The sequence below is a fragment of the Chionomys nivalis genome, chromosome 11 (genome assembly GCF_950005125.1).
Source record: "Chionomys nivalis chromosome 11, mChiNiv1.1, whole genome shotgun sequence".
Taxonomy (NCBI): Eukaryota; Metazoa; Chordata; class Mammalia; order Rodentia; family Cricetidae; genus Chionomys; species Chionomys nivalis.
In genome coordinates this window covers 61,641,494-61,658,425 of record NC_080096.1, presented here as the reverse complement: position 1 = coordinate 61,658,425, position 16,932 = coordinate 61,641,494, and the positions used below count along the sequence as shown (strand labels likewise).

General features: G+C 41.0%; 1 protein-coding gene across 4 annotated transcripts in view; it reads right to left on the bottom strand.

Annotated features, from left to right (window-relative positions):
• Positions 1-16,454, bottom strand: part of Psip1 (PC4 and SRSF1 interacting protein 1) — a 41,268-nt gene extending 24,814 nt beyond the window's left edge. For 3 of the 4 annotated variants that reach the window (XM_057784092.1, XM_057784093.1, XM_057784091.1), the window contains exons 1-3: positions 16,288-16,450; positions 15,733-15,942; positions 13,281-13,357 (exon numbers count right to left, since the gene is read on the bottom strand). In XM_057784092.1, coding sequence (XP_057640075.1) covers positions 13,281-13,357; positions 15,733-15,804 — 149 coding nt within the window. In that variant the 5' untranslated portion in view covers positions 15,805-15,942; positions 16,288-16,450. Of the gene's footprint in view, positions 1-13,280; positions 13,358-15,732; positions 15,943-16,287 lie in introns of all 4 variants that reach the window. The other variant, XM_057784090.1, reaches the window with a different exon arrangement.
• Positions 16,455-16,932: the final 478 nt, after the last annotated feature.

The window sequence follows — 16,932 nt, the reverse complement described above, 5'->3', positions numbered from 1 at the left end:
ACTGAATAAACTCAAGATCTGCCTGCCTCTGCCTGCCAGTGCTGGGATTATGCGGGTACACCACCACTTCCACATCATACAAACTAGCTTTAAATCCTAGTGATCTCATTAGTACTGGTAGAGGAATTAATACAAATAGTCATATTTAATGCCAAACCCTATTTTTCCTTTGTAGTACTGATGATTGGTTGGAAGCTCTCTACCACCAAGCAATACCTCTAGCCTAGAAATACTTTAATAAAATTCACTATTTCCTAGATCCATAATTCTATTTTTAAGGTTGCACAAAAAAAGAAATATATTTAATACCACTGAGTTGTACACTTAAACATGGCTTACAAAGCACACCCTTTAATTCTAGCACTCATGAGGAAGGGGCAGGTGGATGAATCTTTCTGATTTTAAGGCCAGTTTGGTCTACAGAGTAAGCTCTAGTACACTCATGGTTACACAGAGAAACCCTGTCTAGAAAAACCAGACCAGCAGACAAAAAACAAAGGCTAAAGAACCAAGTGGAATGAGCTGAACAGAACACCAGACAGACCACCAGTCAGACAGTCAGCTCGGCCATGGGAACTAAGAAAATAAGTGTGCTGGCTTAAAGCACCAAGTTTATTAAAAAACAAAACAAGTTATTCAGAAATATAAAATGAACACATGTAATTATGTACATAAAATATGTATTCATATATTAAATGCATATTAACTGCCTCATCCATCAGCTGTGAATAATTTTTCTCACACACCTATGAAACCCCTAGGGAAAGAACTACATACAATGCCATTATCCTGAACTCACAGGAGGTCTTTAACTTATATTTTTGTACGTGTGGCTGTGTAAAGTATATGTGTGAGTGTATCGTGCGCAGGTAATTGCAAATTAGAGCCGGAGGACAACCCTGGGTGTCATAACCAGAAAATCATGGGCTTCCTTTGAGACAGTTACTCTTATTGGCCTGAAAAACTAGCAAGGAGGACAGCCTGGCCAAACCAAGGGCATTGAGGATCCTCTTGTCTCTGCCTCCCCAGCACTGGAACTGTAAGCAGCCCACCAACTGCTCACTATTTTTCTGAGGTCAAACTCCAGTCTCCATGCTTGTGAGTCAAACACTTTATATACTTAGCCATCCCATGGGGTTAGTTTTTAACTTCAGTAATTATGATCAATCAGCTTCTACATAACACAATATGTCACAACAACTGAATGAGTTCAGTCCTTCAAAGCAAAGTTCAAAGATTCAAGTTTAATTTCAAGATAGGCTGAAAGATATTTAGCCTCATAATTTTACCTGTGAACGTGAGTCAGTGCTCAGAGATGTCTCTCAGAAATTAGGGAGATTCAAGTGTAGAGAAAAGGAGAAAAAAAACAAAAACAAAAAAGGCTAAAATAGAAACTAGGAAGATGGTTCAGTGGGTCTGAGTTTGAATCCCCAGAACCCATATACAGTTAGATGCACTGGGATTAAAGGCATGTAACACCACAGCCTGGCTTTGAGTTTAATCTCAACACCACAAAAGAAAAACTAAACAGAAAAGGTGCAGCTTCAGTACTTCTGTTCTGATAACTTGTGTTCAACAAGCACATTGTTCTACCTTGACAAATGTCATACTCTTTAAGTTTGAATCAGCTTCTCACATTATCCTTAGGAAACTGTATTATATATTGTTATATTACATTTATATATTACATTATATTATAATGAAACAGGGTCTCACTGTATAACCTTGGATGCCTTGGAACACTATTCAGGCCAGGCTGGCCTTGAACTCATAGTACTCTAGAGTACTAAGATTAAAGTTGTGCACCACCCTGCACATGTGCAGTGTTCCTCCTGCATGTCTGCCTGCAGGCCAGAAGAGGGCACCAGATCTCATTATAGATGGTTGTGAGCCACCATGTGGTTGCTGGGAATAGAACTCAAGACCCCTGGAAGAGCAGCCAGTGCTTTTAACCTCTGAGCCACCTCAGCAGGCCCAGGGAATGCTTTTAATAGCTTTTTGCTGGCTTTACTTCTGTGACATGTTTATCCTTTCATTACTCACGTTTCCCTCTTCTGCTGACATTTGTTTCCATTGCTTCACTAACAACTTCAGGCTGGCCATCTAGTACCACTCCAATGTACAGATAGATCTATTCAAGGTTAGCACATTCAACTAACTTCTAGCATTATTACTGTTTCTTTGGTGCATTTTCTTTTTTGCTAGCTCTCTTTTATTAAAATGTCATGTAGGTGTTTATTATCAGGAAACAAAAGCAAATAACTTGTAAACTACTCATGATCTGATAAATACAGGATGACCCACCATTGTTGTTTTTCTCTAAACAAGATTTCTCTGTGTCCTGGAACTCAAAGATCCTTCTAGAATTAAAGTTGTGTGCTAGCACATCAAGAAACTTTCAAAGTGACCTGGTAATGATCAGTAATTCATATCTCAGGACTGGAGAGGTGGTTCAGAGGTTAACAGCACTGGCTGCTCTTCCAAAGGTTCTGAGTTCAATTCCCAGCAACTACATGATGGCTCACAACCATCTATAATGAGATCTGGTACCCTCTTCTGGTCTGCAGACAGAACACTGTGTACATAATAAATAAATCTTTTACATCTCAATTTATAGACTGCAAAACCAAGCAATCTTAGTTACTAGAGCAGAAATGAAATTTTACATGTTGTTGGGTATGTGAGTTATTTAAACTGTAGAAACTAAATTTGTGCATGCTAATGCTATACCAAGTTAAGGACAGCCTTTCTCTGCTGCCTAGGACGTTGAACTGCACTATTCTCACCTTAATAGAATTCTGCCTGATTACAAAATGTAATCAAGTTATATTTGGTCTCAATAAAAGCATGTCACTTACATAGAAATAGTTAAAAATTTACAACTTTTGGGCTGGAGAGATGGCTCAGAGGTTAAGAGCATTTCCTGCTCTTCCAAAGGTCCTGAGTTCCCAGCAACCACATGGTGGCTCACAACCATCTGTAATGAGGTCTAGTGCCCTCTTCTGGCCTGCCGGCATACACACAGACAGAACATTGTATACATAATAAATAAATAAATTAAAAAAAAAATTTACAACTTTTCATTCTACTTGATAGTGTTTAAATTTACATTTTGCAGGTTTCTAAAACTTCTATCCATCCTTTGAACCCTCCAAACCGAGACCTTTACAAACCTAAATAAGTAGCATACAATAACCATACAAAGGTTTTGAGATTTTTGTTTTATTAATTCCATGTATATGGGGAGGGTGAAGTATGCACATGAGTACAATACCCAGAGGTCAGAAGAGGATGTCAGATTTTTTGGAGTAGGAGTTGAATGCAGTTTTGAGCCATACACCATAGGTAATGGGAACTTGGGTCATCTATAAGAAGTTATGTTCTCTTAACCACTGATGCATGTCTCCAACACTACCTGCCCCACAAAAAAATTTCTGAGACTGGCTGGCCTGGCACTCTCTATGTATACCAGGCTGGCCTAGAAATCAGAGATCTGCCTGTCTCTGCTTCCCAAGTACTGGATTAAAGATGTGTCCCATCGCCGAGCACTGGTGGTGTGCGCCTTTAATCCCAGCACTCGGGAGGCAAAGGCAGGTGGATCTCTATGAATTCGAGGCCAGCCTGGTCTACAAGAGCTAGTTCCAGGACAGGCTCCAAAGCTGCAGAGAAACCCTGTTTCAAAAAACCAAAAAAAAGAAAAAGAAAAAAAAGAAAAACACCTTAAGGCACTGTTGGCAGATTGGCCTCAGAGTCGCTCTGTCAGTGTTGCCCTCTGTCCTCCAGCTCACTCTAACTTCAGTGTTGGCTTTGATGTCGAGTGTTGAAGCACTGTTGTAGAACTGATGGCTGCTCTCCATCAGGCTGTGTAGGATGCACACAGCCCTGTGATCAGGACTGCACTTCCTGTGGTCTAACCATCTGCATAGTTTCAGTTGGGAAAAAAAATCGTACTACTGTGATGACCCAAAACTAAAGCTGCTAAAAACCACAGAACAGACAAGGACCAAGTTGAGTGCAGCCCCTTTGCCCTTCTGCAATCCTGCTGAAGCACGGCATCTGAGAGAGAGGAAGAGTTAGGACGACGGGAACACCTTCTCTTTTTGCAATTGACTGTTGCAGGGAACTTCCAGCATTATTGTATAGCTCTGGGACACCTCGTTCCTGAGCCTGAGAGCACGCTGGGACTTATTTAAAACCGGGTGAAGTAAGTGCTCTTTCCAGGTGAAAACTTTTCATTTTGATTTGAAGGCAGAGGAAAGATTGCTCTTTTCATAACTGTGTTCAGCTAATGACATTTGATAATCAGACAGCATTGTCACTAAGCAGTTTAGGTTGTATAATTGTAAACACCAGTGCCTCAGTCACGGTAAAGATGTCTTCAGATGAATGGCTCATATTTTGGTGCAGTGTTTGATGTTCACAACAAAATGTTATTTTTTTTTAAAAATTAAAAAAAAAAAAAAAAAGATGTGTCCCATCATGCCTGGCCCAAGATCTTTTGCTTTGTTTTCATTCTTTGGGATAGGGCTTCTCTGTGTAGCTCTGGCTGTCCTGGAACTCTGTAGACCAGGCTGGCCTCGAACTGTCAGACTTCAATTGCTAGGATTAAAGGTATGTGCCACCACCTCCCAGCCTAAGATCTTTTTTAATTCACACATAAAAGTCACAGCATCACTAGTCAATCATAGAAATATAAATAAAAACAATTTATAGCTGGGATGTAGCTCTGTTGGTACAGAGCTTCTCTAGAATGTAGGAAATCCTAGGTTCACTCCCAGCACCACAAAATCCATCTAAGGTACAGTAACAAAGGCCTATTAATCCAGCACTCTAAAGGTAGAGCAGGAGAATCTGTTTAAAGTTATCCTCAGTGCTGTGGGATAATCCTTCTGTACACTGTGAATATGTATTATTGGTTGATGATAAAGCTGATTTGGCCTATAACAAGGCAGAATAAGGCTAGGCAGGAAAGCCAAACTAAAAACAAAGAGGAAGAAGGGAGGATTTAGAAAGAGATGCAAGCAAGCTGACAGAGGAATAAGACATGTTGGAAAACAGGTAAAGCCACAAGCCATGTGGGAAATGGGTTCTAAGTTTAAGCTGTAAGAGCTGGTTAAGTAATAAGCCTGAGCTACAGGATTTTGTAGTTAATAAGTTTTTGTGTGATTATTTGGGGCTGGGCAGAGGGAAAGAAGAACTTTGCCTCTGTTTATACCTCGGCTATGTGGTATAAACATACCTTCATGACGTACATAACCTGTCTCAAAAGAAAAGGCAAAAACTAAAATGAAGAATTTGAAATATTTGTACTTTAAAGTTCTGCAAGAAGTCCGACAATTTCTCAGATGATTAAACATTTAAGCCGTCATTTGAACCAAGAATTTGTTTCTAGTGAGGTAAAAACATATGTCCATACACAATGAATGACTGTACATAGTTTAGTAGAAAGCTTGCCTAGGATATGCAAAGCCCTGGGCTACATCCCAGCATCATCAAAAGAATAATTGCCTATTAGTGCTTATTATCAACATTATTTATAATACCCAGCAGTGGGAAACCACAGATGTCTATCAAGTCATAAATATAACATGGTAAAATCAGAAAATGAAATATTAGCTGGCAGTAAATAAGGGAAGCATTATCACATACTTAAGTATTAATCTTGAAACACTATATTAAATTAAAAATTAATAGTGACTAAAGACCTCATTAAATTGTTTCATTTACTCAGGAAAGTAGTTTAAGAGTTGTGTCAGCCACAGCAAAGACTGGATGGAGAAACAGAAGGTACCTGTTATATCTTTTGAAACAGTAATAATCTAAAATCTAACGTTTTGGAAATGTAAAAACTACGAAATTTATAGACTTAAATGGGTGAACTGTATGAAACAAATTATCTCAATAAAGCTTCTATAATTTTTTTTCCGAGAAAAAAAAAAGAAAACAGGCATGGTGGCACACACTTGTAATACTGTACTCAGGAATTGGGAGACAAGAGCATCAGAAATTCAAGATCATCACTGCCTGTACATCAAGATCAAAACCAGGTCGGGTGAACATGAAAACTGTCTCAGTTTTTATGTTTTGAGAGAATACTATATCCTACAAAAATAACACATAATTTTATCAATTACACTATTCTCCGTTAAAAATCACTTCAATACATCATACATACAGCTACAATGAACAATTTGTTGACAAAGATTTTTTTCCCTGAATGTTACACCAAAATTAGTTCATATTACTTTTATTATTAAAAAATGCTGCTATAATGCAGCCCATTGGAGTATAATCTTTGCACCTACCTAATTCTAAAATGAGTTGAGTCAAAGGATTATCTTGAAAATCCTAATGCAGGAAAAACAAAACAGAGCGATTCCCTCCCTGGGGATGAAACCTCACGGATTAGTAAATGGTATCCAGATTAGTTTGTAGATATTATTACTAATTCCCAAGAGACATCTTGTGTGGTGACAGCTGACTCACTGTTCAGAAAACATTCAAAGGTTAAATCCCAGCACGCTGGGGCGCTGGAGGCAGAGCAGGAGGATGTCTGTGAGCTTCAGGCCATCCTGGTCTGTCCTGGTTCAGGACAGTGAGGCTGGCTCTAAAGAAAGACCTTGCCTCAAAGAAAAAATCAAACAAACAAACAAAAAAACAAACCCACAAAATCAGCTGTAACGTGAAAGGTTGGAGGCGGAGGACAATCGGCTCAATGTTTGCCTCCAACACAAGCCCTGGAGTTCAATCTCTAGCGCCACATCAAATGTAATTTGTTATCTCAACATAAGGAAGGAAGAGACGGAAGGATCAGAAGTCCTACTCGGCTGCATAGCAAGTTCAAGGTCATCCTGAAATACAAGAGACCTCTTTCAAAAAGTAAATCTAAGAGGCTAGGGAGACTGATACATAGTTTAGAGGACTGGCTCTACCACAGATTTTGAGTCTCAGCATCCGGAGAGTGGCTCACAAGTCCAGTCCCAAAAGATCCAATGCCCTTTCTGGCTGCTAGAGGCAGACAGACAGGCATGCAGACAAAACATCCAAACGTGGGGCTGGAAAGATGGCTCAGTGGTTAAGAGCACTGCTTGTTCTTCCAGAGGACCCGAGTTCAATTCCAGCACCCACATGCAGCTCACAACTATATGTAACTCCAGCTCCAAGGATCTGATACCTTCACAGCAACACATAGTTAAATAAATTAAAAAATAAAAAATAAAAACATCCAAACACACAAAATAACCTTTTTAAAAAACTTTAAGGATTTTATACTATATAACAGCATTTAATTTTTTAGATAAGAAATGATTCATTAGACAATCAATACACAAGTATTAAACTGGGCACTCAAGTATTAATCCCAGCACTCAAGAGGCAGAGGCAGAGCCGGGCGGTGGTGGCGCACGCCTTTAATCCCAGCACTCGGGAGGCAGAGGCAGGCCTATCTCTGTGAGTTCGAGACCAGCCTGGTCTACAAGAGCTAGTTCCAGGACAGGCTCCAAAACCACAGAGAAACCCTGTCTCGAAAAACCAAAAAAAAAAAAAAAAAAAAAGAGGCAGTAAGATCTCTGTGAGTTCAAGGCCAGCCTGATCTACAAAGCAAGTTTCAAGATAGCCAGGTCTGTTAGAGAAATCCTGTATCAAAAAAAAGGGGGGAGTGGGGAGATAAATATAACTAAACTATAAAATGTGTTAATATTAATTTATAAATCCAAGAAAATTAGACTTATTCTCAAAAGCTTGTCAAACCTTTACAATATACATGTGTGTGTCTAAGCGTGTCTACGCTTGGGGTACGTGCACACACTCATGAAGACGCCAGGCAGTCTTCTTCGCTCGCCCTTCATCTTATTTCTCACTAAATCCAGAGCTCAGAGATTTGGCTATCTATATGGGCTGGCCAACTGTCTCTGTACCCCAGGGCTAGTTACAGAAGCACACCACTACTCAGATTTTACATGGATACTGGGAATCTGAACTCAGGTCTTCATGTTTATGCCATACTTTACTGACAGCCCGAAACAATACAATTTTTAAATACTTATTGTTTAGCACTTGCCAAAACATTATTACATATCCATGCCTTTTCATGTAGCACCCCAAAAGCCCATGATAGATTCTATTATTCTTAGTCTACAAATCAGGAAAAGACCTGCTCAACAAGCAAATGGCTGATTTCTAGTAAGTCTGTATTTAGTATTGTCCAGTATGTTAACGGAAAATTCATAAACAGAGGATTTTAACACAAGAGTTGTCCTTTATCAAATACTGAACTGATAGTACATGGTAGCCCCTTAAGTAATAGAGCTGTTCAGGCTCTTCAATTGTAGTCAAAGCCAAGGAAACAAAACCCATCCAACATTTCAACAGAGAATATAAACAGGTCCAACTGAGCAAGATCTGACTGACTTTAATATCTGAAAACATAACCTTTCCAGAAAAAAGCAGGAACACCCTTAAGCAAGACGAAACAAGGCAGTGAAAGACACCACGTGGGCTGGTTGGAGCCTTGGCTCAGTGACTGAAGTGCTGCTACACAAGCCTGCGAACACTGATTCAGGTCCCCAGAATGCACATCAAGGCATAAACAGAAAACTGACCCCAAAGTCATCCTCTTTGTGCCCTCCTCCAACACTCGCCCTGCACTAACATACTATAAACTCCCCTGGGCTGGAGAGATGGCTCAGAGATTAAGAGAACTGGCTGTTCTTCCAGAAGTCCTGAGTTCAATTCCCAGCAACCACAGGGTAGCTAGCAACAACCATCTAGAATGAGATCTAGTGCCCTCTTCTGGCAAAACATTGTATGGATAATAAATAAATAATATTTTTGCTTCATTATTGTCTGTATTTTGTTTTGTTTTAACTGAGAGAGTAAGGAGGTGGGAGGACCTAGGAGGAGTTTGGGGCAGTATTAAAAAAAATTTTTTAACTAAAATAATGTGGTTAGAGAGCTAAACAAAGGTTAATTCATACAGAGTTTTATAACCAGGACTTATTGCTAGTTAGTCATTTAAGTTATTGGTAATATTAATAGGGAGTTAGTGAAGATTTTTGGACCAGAAAACGGCATGATCTGATTGAAACATAGATAACTTTGATTTTATGTTTTATGTGTATGTATGTATGTATGTATGTGTATAGATAGATAGATAGATAGATAGATAGATAGATAGATAGATAGATAGATAGATAGATAGATAGAACACCTATGTAAAAACACTAATTATAGCCGGGCGGTGGTGGCGCACGCCTTTAATCCCAGCACTTGGGAGGCAGAGGCAGGTGGATCTCTGTGAGTTCGAGACCAGCCTGGTCTACAAGAGCTAGTTCCAGGACAGGCTCCAAAACCACAGAGAAATCCTGTCTCGAAAAACCAAAAAAAAAAAAAAAAACAAAAAAACACTAATTATAAGAATCCTAGATTACAGCATGAACTTGAGCTTTAACAGAAGTCAATCAGGATTTGTGGGAAAAGGGAGGGATTATCTGGTATGAGATCAAAGTTAACACCTAGACCAGTGGTTCTCCATCTGTGGGTTGCATCAGATATCCTGCATATCAGATATTTATGTTACAATGCACAACAGTAGAAAAATTACAGTTATGAAGTAGCAATAAAATAATTTTATGGTTGGGGGTCACCACAACATTAAGGAACTATATTACAGGATCACATCAGGAAGGTTGAGAAGTACTATCTAGACTTCTGAGTCTGATAATCCAAAATTTTTTTGACTGGGTCCATATCAGAACCAATCAGTAAAAATCAGTTTTGACTAAGGTAAGTCTAAGATACCATGCATGGTTAGTATACCTTAAGAGGTCAAGGTCTAATATTTAAAACTTGACTACAAAAACAGATATATAAATGACATAAAAAGATTAAGGAGAATCAGATGTGTCTATGTTAAGGACAGAATATAGTAACCAATGGACTCTAAATGCACACAAAAAAAACTTTAAGGCCAGGAATGATGGTGCACAATTTTAATCCTAGCAATCCAGAAACAAAGGAAGGTCAATCTGTGAATTCAAACATAGCCTAGTTTACATAGCAAGTTCCAGGCCAATCAGAGCTATTTCAGAAACAAATCAGTTATGAGTTGTACATTTCTCCTGAATTTCTACTTGCTTTTCTATATTATTCCTTCCCCATTTCTCTAACTTCTTATTACAATATACTTCCATCTTGGAAAAATCTAAATTTCAAATAAATAATTACCCTCCCAAATTTGGGGAACAGAAAAGACTATCATACCTAGTTCATCATTAATCTTTTAAAAATTGTTTTAAAAAGTTAAATAACCAGAACATGGATATAGCAACTATTTTTCCAAAGGTAAATGGTATGTATAGCCACTGTAGATTAAAATACTATAAATCTATTTTGGAAAAAAAAATATTATTAACTTGCCAGGCGGAGGTGGTGGGTGCCTTTAATCCCAGCACTAAGGAGGCTCTCTTTCTGAGTTTGAGGCCAGACTGGTCTACAGAGCAAGTTTCAGAACAGCCAGGGCTACACATAGAAACCTTGTCTTGAGCCCCTCCCCCCCCCAAAGTCTTTCAAATCTTTAACTATATCCTAGTTTCTTTCATATTAATTCATTTTCCTCATTCACAATCTTTATTGGTATAGTACTGGGGAGTTAACCTACAATCTCATGCGTTATAGGCAAGCACTTTACCAATAAATTGAAATCTCAGCTCAAATTTTTTTAAATTTTTTATTTTTATTTTATGCACATTGGTATTTTACCTATATATGTGTCCTGTGTTAAGGTGTCAGATCCCTTGGAATGGGAATTATAGTTATCAGCTGCCATTTGGGTGCTGGGAATTGAACTCTGTAAGAACACTCAGTGCTCTTAACTGCTGAGCCATCTCTCCAGCCCCAACACTAACCATCTTAATTCCAAATTAACCAAATAAGTTGCATATTTAATGTAATTGTTGAACTTCAAGTATATAAAAATCAAGCTAGGATATAATAGCTCAGTGGTAGAGCCCTGTGTATTATCCTCAGCACTGCAAAAGAAATAAAAATCTAAACTATTTGCAATATCAAAGTTCTGTTTTTAAATGATAGGTAAAAGACAGTCTTTTTTCTTCTACATTTAAAGTACTGGAGGGCTGAGGTTGTGGCTCTAAATGAGAACACACAATTAGTGCAGGTAAGGGCCAGGCCCTAAGAGCATTTTTTCCAACTACAGTTCCAAGTGATACTGGCACCGCAGAGCTTGCACCACTCCACACCGTGCACATCCCTATTTTGATACACAGTGCAATTTAACCTTTTAAAGACCTTTTCCCTACTGAATTTACTACAAGGTCTCTAAATTGTAGAACATTACCCTGGAATCACAAATTAAGCATTTCTTAAAAGTTGTTTTCTCATATACAAAACATATGTGAACCTAAGTCAAACTAAATATTGTGAAGGCTATTCCAATTCTAGATCCAAAACTTTGTTTTTAAAAAATTATTTATGGGCTGAGCACTAGTAATGTGTGCTTTGATCCTAGGCACTTAGGAAGCAGAGGCCAGTGGATCTCTGAGTCCGAGGTCTACAGAGCAAGTTACAGGACAGCCAAACAAAGTTACACAGAAAAACACTGCCTCAGCTGGGTAGTGATAGCGCATGCCTTTAATCCCAGCACTTGAGAGGCAGAGATAGGCAGATCTCTGAGTATGAGGCCAGGCTGGTCTACAAGAGCTAGTTCCAGGACAGGCTCCAAAACTATGGAGAAACTCTGTCTCGGAAAACCAAAAAAGAAAAACACTGTCTCAAAAAACAAACAAACAAAAAAAACCCAACATGATTCCTCCTACTAGCCTGCCTTGTTCAGCCTTGATATGAGCTATGTGCCTCTTCTTATAACTTGGTATGTGATGTATGGTTGATATCCCTGGGAGGCCTGTCTTTCCTGAAGGAAAATGGAGAAGTAGATCTGGGGGTGAGAGACTGGGAGGAGAAAAAAGAAGGGAAAGAGTGGTTGGGATGTAATATATGAGAGAAAAGGAAAAAAAACAATACATAGTGATAATCAAGGTGTCAATAATTTTCATGTCAAGTAAACTAGCCTATCCTATAGATTACATTAAGTTCAATTCAGGTAGATTACACAGTGCACATAAGGCTAATCAATTATAGGTATCTAAGAAAATAAGCTTTGGCAATAAGTTGAAATAGTGGTTATAAGGAACAAACAGTTCAACATTCAGCTGTATAGAAGAATACCAATTTCCTTCACCAGCTAGCCATACATACACCTGGGACAGGAGTCAGAATAAAAACTCACACAGGGCACTGTCTCGCTTCCCTCTTTTCTTCATGGCATCTGTGTGGCTAAGAGGACAAGACCTAACACAGCGCCAGGCTGTCCTGATTTTACTTACAAAGAATACTCAAAGCCTTGCTACTATTTTCATCCTGGGATCACTGAGAGGGTAACTTCTTACACACAGCATCTATTCCGTTTTTTTTTTGTTTTGTTTTGTTTTGTTTTTTTAAGTTTTTCGAGACAGGGTTTCTCTGTGGTTTTGGAGCCTGTCCTGGAACTAGCTCTTGTAGACCAGGCTGGTCTCGAACTCACAGAGATCCACCTGCCTCTGCCTCCCAAGTGCTGGGATTAAAGACGTGCGCCACCACCGCCCGGCCTTCCGTTATTTTTTTCTAACTCTGAAAACTTCATACATTACATAGCATATTCTGATCACATCCACTCCTCATTCCCTGTGTCCAACGTTCCTTTTAGTTTTTCCCAAGATGTACCGTCCTTAATCTCTACCTTCAAACAAGGCTGCCCAGTCAGGCATGGTGGCACATTTACATCCCAGAACTTAAGGGGCAGAGGCGACGGATCTCTTTTGAGTTCAATGCCAACCTTGTCTATATAGTGAGTTCTTAGCCATGGATACATAGTTATAGTCTGTCTCAAACAAACAACAATGTTCCAGTAATGAACAAAAAAATAAATTTAAAAAAAGTAAAGGAAACTTTAAAGATCACTTTTAAGCTTTCCATCTCAGTCCAGATATGGTGGCATTTTATCCCCAAACATGGGAGGCAGACACAGGTTCATCTTTGTGAGTTCAAGATAGCCTGGTCTACACGGAACACCAGAGGCCAGCCAGGACTACATAATGAGACCCTGTCCTTAAAAAACGTTTTCTACTTCACTGTCACTTCCCCTTGAATTTTGAAATCTCTACTTGCTTTACATTCTATGCCTAACCTCTGCAACATTGTCATTTGAGCTTAATACTAACAGGACTTACGTCTCATGGGTTCCAAAAAAGAAAATTGGTAGTTTGTTTGTGGGTGGTTTCACAGCTCCATCAGGAACTTCATCTACCTAAAAGAAAGATCAGAAAAGGTAAAGCTTTCTTAAATCTTACACACCCTGCCACACACGTATGAACTCATAGAATAAGACACCCCAAATGGATCTGATACAAAATTGACTCATTTTACAAATCCATTCAAATAAGTTCTAAAGGCAAGATTATTTTTCCCAGAACTCATTTGGTGGTAAAACCTGTACTGACACCAAAGTCCTTTTTTTCCATACATTTAACAGTTTTATCCTTGTTTGAAAAAATACTAAGGTTATCATGTGCTTACTAAATCATCCCAGCAGCAAATCTTTTGTTTTGTTTTCTGAGACAGAGTACCTAGGATCAGAACATGATAGATAATACTTAAAAGAATTTTGATTAGATAAACTCAAAATCATTTAAAAAATGAACTGTGATGTTTTGAAATCGTAATTATTTTTCATACAAATTGTTTTTATTTCTTTTTCCAGACAGTTTCTCTATGTAGCCCTGACTATCTTTGAAGTGAGAAATCCACCTGCCTCTGCCTCCCAAGTGATAAGTTTAAAGGCTATGCCTGCCACCACTGTCAGGCCCAGCAGCAAATCTTAAAGCAGTGTACCACAATTAGCTTTCTAAAATCCTCAATTACTTAATTTTCAGAACACATCTGACACCAAGCATTTCATACAGGAGTCTCCACCTGCTGTGCAATCCTGCAGGAGGGCTCTACAAACAGTAAGTAATGTGAGGCTAGAGAAATGGTTCTGTGGTTAAGAGTACTTGCAACTCTTCCAAAGATCCAGTTCAGCTCCTAACACCCGTGCCAAGCCCCCTACAACCACTTCTTCTAGGGTCCATCACCCTCTTCTGGCCTCCTCAGGTACTCGCATACATATAACACACAAACTTACACACCGAAATAATTAAAAAAAAAAAAAAAAAAGTAATATAAAAGAAGACCGAAACAAAAGCTTAAAGCACTATTTTCCCATGTTTGAATAACAGTAAGGGTCAGAACTCCAGGTCTGTGGTGAAGCATGACTTTAATCCAGGACAGCCAGAGTTGTTAAACAGAGAAACCCTGTCTCAAATGACAAACCAACTGACAAGCAAGCAAACAAACAAATCAAAAAACAAATTGAGCTGCTTCTAAGAAAAAGAAAATGGGGGGGGGGGGTTGATAAAAACATCCTATTACAATCCAAATGAACTCCTTAGCTGGAGTGATGGCTCAACCGTTAAGAGTACTTGCTGATCTTCCAGAGTATCCAAGTTCAATTCCTAGTATCCACACAGCAGCTCTGAGCTGTCTGAAACTTCAGTTTCAGGGATCAAACAACCTTTTGCACACAGCACAAGTCATGGAAGTGGTGTACAAATATATACGAAGGCAAAACATCCATAAACAAAGATTTCTAAAATAATTAATTTTTCAACTGGCAGTGATGGCGCACACCTTTAATTCCAGCTCTTGGGAGGCAGAGGCAGGCAGATCTACGAGTTCAAGATCAGCTGGGCCTTTAGAGCAAGTTCCAGGACAAAGAGAGCTACAGGAAGAAGTACTGTCTTGGAAGAAACAAGTTAATTTAGAGTGAGTTCCAGAACTGCCAGGGCTGCACAGAGAAACTTTGTCTCAAAAAACAAAAAAAAAAAAAAAATGAACTGTATGAAGAATAATTACAATTTCAGAACATCAGTTTATTTTCTAAAAAATTTTGAGTTTATCTAATCAAAATTCTTTATCATGTTCTAATCCTAGGCACCATTATAAACTAGAAAAAAAAAATCAACACTTTTTCTCTGAAAATGGAGCTTGGGTTTTCATGTCACATCTTGAGTCCTTAAGACTTCTCAGGTTTCCTTAACCCGGGGTCCCGTCTACACCCTCCCCCTTGCCTGTGGGGAACAAAAAAACAAAAACAACTTCAAGGTCATAAGACAAGGAATGTGAATTTAAAAGGCCCAAGTGCATCACCAACTGCAAATCCTATATTAAACATGTCTAAATCTAGTTTAATCACATCTGACATACAAGGGTTTGTAGTTTGCATATTTTGTTGACGATTTGTATTTTATTCAAAATTCCAAGATTTAAGGAAATGTCATTTTTAAACATAAAGATCATACTTGTTGATTTCGCCTACAATGGAACATTAGCTGAATGTCATCTCTAAATATTTCCTATAAAGAACACCTGTCAGACTCAAAAGCAAGCCACAGGGAAAGCGCGGGTGTGCAGAAAAGCCGACAATTTTACAATTGCACGGGAAGAGTACTGAAAAAAACCTAAAATGAAAGGATCCAAGTAACGGTAAAGGGAAGCGAGGGAGAGGAAGCGGAGAAGAAACGATGGGAAGTAGGCCTCTGGAAAGGTTGCCGCACCGCTCCACCGGGGCTACAAATCACTTACTCGAGCTGGCCAATGAGGATAACCTTTCATCTTGGCGAAGATGAGGTCTCCAGGTTTGAAATCGCGAGTCATGTTGGAGGGGCGACGCCGGGAGTCCCAAGACCAGAAGGGGGAGCAGCGCAGCCGCTATCGGGAGATGCGAGCGCGGACACGAGCTGGGACTGGCGGGCCCGCGGGCGGGGGAGGATGCCTCGGGGTGTCCCGACGAGCCTGCGAGGGACAGCAGGGAGGGCGGTTAAAGCGCAAACCCCAGGGAGGGGCCGCGGGGAGGCGGGCAGGGGGAAGGGAGGCCGCGGAGGGGGAGGGGGAAGCCGCCTGCGCGCCTCCTCGGAGCGCGGCCTCGGTCCCGAGCAGCGTCCGGGCCTGTGGCCGCCGCCACCTGAGGCAGCATCACCGCCCGCCACCCGGCCGCCCGCCTCCCCACCCCATCGCTGCCAGGGCTTTTCCCACGGGCCGCAGCCCACGAGGGAGGGGCGCGGCGGGAGAGGGGAGGGAGGCAGCTAGCGCGGCCGCCCGCTTCCCACCCGCGCCGAGCGGGGGCGGGGCGGCCCTCACCTGCCGGGCAGCGACGCTGGGGCTGCGGGGCGCGCTGGCCGCCTGTGCCCACGTCCACGCCGGCCACCTGCGCCACCAGCTGCCGCAGAGGCGTCTCAACGGCTCCGAGCTGCAACCGCCACCGCCGCCGCCGCCGCCGCCGTCGTCGTCGCTGCGCCGCTCCCGCGCGGCTCCCGCTCGGCGCCCGCTAGCGCTGGGCCGTACCAACTGCTCGCCCAGATGGGGGTGGCGCTGCGGCTGGCGAGGGTCGTGGCTCGGAAGCGGAGCTCTTGGAGACGCTAGGGCCCACAGGTGCCTCTGCTTACAAGTAACAGCAGCCAGGGGCCGTGGGACCGGAGGGAGGGGAAGGGCCTCCAGGGAGACGGGCCGGAGCTGATTGTCTCCCACCCCCGCGGCTGGCACAGTGGTCGCGCCCGGCCCGCCCCTGCTGGCTGCTCTATGTGTGTGTATTTGTATGTGTACTGTATGTAAAAGGCGGGGAGGGAGGAAACGATTGTTGTGAACCCCGTTTGGGGGCGGATATTCGGGCCTGTAGCCCATGGCTACATGTTTAAGAAAAACTGGCAGTCCAAGGTGATTGTTCTCGCATCCTCCTCCAAGGTGGGGGTACTGTAATGCTCCTGCGCGGTTTACATCATCCAAAAA